Source organism: Rhinoderma darwinii, chromosome 6 (genome assembly GCF_050947455.1).
Source record: "Rhinoderma darwinii isolate aRhiDar2 chromosome 6, aRhiDar2.hap1, whole genome shotgun sequence".
Classification (NCBI taxonomy): domain Eukaryota; kingdom Metazoa; phylum Chordata; class Amphibia; order Anura; family Rhinodermatidae; genus Rhinoderma; species Rhinoderma darwinii.
Genome location: NC_134692.1, coordinates 95,126,727 through 95,130,157, shown reverse-complemented (window position 1 = coordinate 95,130,157; position 3,431 = coordinate 95,126,727). Strand labels below are relative to the sequence as shown.

The 3,431-nt window shown below is 35.0% G+C and overlaps 1 protein-coding gene across 1 annotated transcript; it reads right to left on the bottom strand.

Annotated features, from left to right (window-relative positions):
- Positions 1 to 870: 870 nt before the first annotated feature.
- Positions 871 to 2,290, bottom strand: LOC142656379 (hemoglobin subunit alpha-3-like). The gene is made up of 3 exons (XM_075831296.1): positions 2,196 to 2,290; positions 1,401 to 1,605; positions 871 to 999 (listed from the first exon to the last, which is right to left on the bottom strand). The coding sequence occupies exons 1-3, from the start codon at positions 2,288 to 2,290 to the stop codon at positions 871 to 873; spliced, it is 429 nt and encodes a 142-aa protein (XP_075687411.1).
- Positions 2,291 to 3,431: the final 1,141 nt, after the last annotated feature.

Sequence of the window (3,431 nt, the reverse complement as noted above, 5' to 3'; positions counted from 1 at the left end):
TATAATACTATTTTTATACCTCTCCCTCATGCATGGCCAGTTATACATCTTTCCCAGGCTCCTGAATAGTTATGCAGTGATATATTTCCAGCTCATATAAAATAGCATAGCTTTTCAGTTTACTGTTCAGGACTGTGATGGCAGCTTTGGTTGTCACTCAGATTTCCCAGAAACTAATATAACTACACAAGAGAACATAAATAGAATTTGTAATAACTTGACATAAGAAGACAATGTAATTATATTAACAGGTGACTTAAAAAATTTATACTTTACATATTAGAGAGTTATATTGAATATAATATAATTGACAAAACAGATATAGGTAATAGACAGCTAAATAGACAAACATATAGATACAGGTGTGAAACTACAGGGGGTGCAAAGGTTGCGGTCGCATCTGGGCCATGGAGCCTTATCTATAAAGTATTGGGGCCTGGGAGCTTCCAGTTATGCCTCTGGTAAGATAGATTTGTAAAAGATGAAGAGACGATTGATAGACTAGTTGGTGGTTTCTGGGGAGGGGGCCCCAGTCAAAAGTTTGCTATGGGGTCCGGTGTTTCCTAATTATGCCCCTGGTCCAAATCTCAACATCATGAAAGAAAACGCAACCAGCAGCAGCAATTAGAAATGAATGCACTTTTATTAAAGATTACACCAGATTCCTTTTGATGGACAACAGACACAAGTAAATAGCCAGACAAAGACTGCTGCAAAACCACAAGCGAGCAAAATTATATTACAGCTGAATGACATTCTTTGATTGCCTATGGATTTGATGACAAATTTGTGTCATAGTTTCCTCTGAACTTCCCTACAGGATGGTTTGCTGCAGGTAGTGATGTAGTCTCCTAGTCCATGAGTATTTCTTTATCTGTACTTGGAGGTCAGGACGGTGGAGACCTCAGAAATGAATTTGTCCCAAGCAGCCTGGGTTTCAGCACTGAATTCTTGTGGGAAGTGAATAGCCAAGACGACCTGGATTGTGTGATTCAGCAGCTGCAACAAGGAAGATACTTCATGTTAATTCTTACACTTACCATATAAACCATAAAGGTATCAATGTATTGTATCAATTATTAAATTCCTCAGAATCAGACATATAATGTATATCCTTCAATACATAACCAATAAATGTATATGTTTACATTCTATTGAAGAGTCACTATAAAATTTACAGTGGCATGTATGTACTCATGTGTTATATTTTAAATAAAGTGTTACTCATTACAAATGAAATAATATGTCTTCTATATAGGCATATGTATGCAGGTAGTGTGTAATACTGTATATGTGAACTTTACTAGTGAATGATGCTACTATGGTTCCTGTTAGTAACCCAACAGATGGGGTAGTACTACATATAAAATTTAGTATGTAAAACATAATAAATTTCTTACCTCAAAGTTTCCAGGGTCCACTCTCAGATTGTAGGCATGGAGGTCGCTGAGGGTGGATAGGGTGGCATCAAGGTCATCCAGATGATTGGCAGCATTTCCAAGAGCATTCAAGACCTTTCCACCATGGTTCTTGATGTCAGCAGATCCTTGGGACAAGTCAAAGTGGGAAAAGTAGGTTTTGGTCTGAGGGAAGCTCAGAAACAGCCTAAAATAAAAATAATCAGGGTTACAATTATAAAAAAAAAACCAATGAGTATTATGTCAGAAAACAAGATTTCCTTCATGACGTGAACTATTAAACATCAGGGACATTACTATATTTAACATAACATTTAGTTTAAAGCTTACTTAAATTGTATAAGCAACTAGTACTACAATTTAAGAGCTGGCAGATCATTTGTTACTAAAAGATAATGTTTTAACTACCATGTAATACTATGAATTATAAAAAAAATATGCATAGTCACAGAGGTCTTCCATGACCATCGCATCTATTGCTGAAACAAAGAAAGAACTTCTAATACCGCAAATAACTTCATTTTTAATGAATAGAGTGATAGTATTAGAAAATATCAACTTTAACTAATGACATCATTACACAAACTCAGGTGACATCATAATCCAACATACATAACAGATGAAAAATGCTGTTTATACTGTGTAATCTCTGATACGATATATCCCTTGTATCTTAGATTACCTCAGAGATATTAAAGTATTGCAGGCATATTTTGCATAGTTAGCACTATCGCTATAATAAAGTTTGCTTAATAGGCAAATAGAAATGCACATTACCTATCCAAAGCCTCACCACCTAGATCGTTGACTTGAGGAGCAATCTTCGGCCATAGGGATAGGATAAGAGCCCTCTCGCTTGCAGACAGAGTCATTGTGATGTTGGATAGTTGGTGAGTCTTAGGTAAACTTGGAAACTCAAGTAAAGTCCATGTTGTACAGCGGTCATTGCAGCTTTTTAAAGGCTAGAGGTACCATTCACACAAATTGAGATTAAATTCTATAGGCTATAACCGAATCCCACCCTCTACAGTTATCTACTCAACAACACATGCAAATTGAGCTGACATAAGATAAAACCTAATCCGAGTATGTTGCATGCTAAGCACATATGTTCTTCTTGCACTTATTGTACTATTCATTGTTCATCAGCAGAAACCTACAGATACCACTATAATATTATTCTCACAACGTTTTAGAACTATAGCAGGGGAAACAATTGTTTATTACAGCAAATTAAATATCACTAATAAAATGTTTGTATTGACTTAACGTTAAAAATTAGTTTCATACATTTGCAATTTATGGTTTATTTTCTGAATTCGTTACTCAACTGTGTTTAAAGTTATTGATGAGACACAATTTTATGATTTTTGTGTATAGAATGTCTATTCTCTGTAGTATTCTGTTCTCATTCATTATTCTGTTTATTACTAAAGAAAGTCTCTCTGCACCCATGTATCTGCTTGTAAAACAGATAGTAATACCACACAAAATAGTTTCTATTTTATGTTTCCATCGTTTTTTGAACATCCTTTTATTTTTCTACCACGTTACAAGGCTTCGAACTTTCGCAGCAATTTCTCACATTTTCAAGAAAATGTCAAAAGGCTATTTTTCAGGGACCAGTTCAGTTCTGGAGTGGCTTTGAGGGCCTTATATATTAGAAAGTCCTCATAAATCACCCCATTTTGAAAATGCACGCCTCAAAGTATTCAAAACAGCATTCAGAAAGTATTTTAATCCTTTAGGCGTTTCACAGCAATTAAAGCAATGTGGAGGTGAAATTTATAAATAAAATATTTTTTTTGCCAATATTAATATGTAATACATTTGTTTCTGTAACACAGAAGGTTTTACCCAAGAAATGCAACTCAATATTTATTGCCCAGATTCTGCAGTTTTTAGAAATATCCAACATGTGGCCCTAGTGTGCTAATGTACTGATACACAGGCCTCAGAAGCAAAGTAGCACCTAGAGGATTTTGGGGCCTCCTTTTTTTTAGAATATCTTTT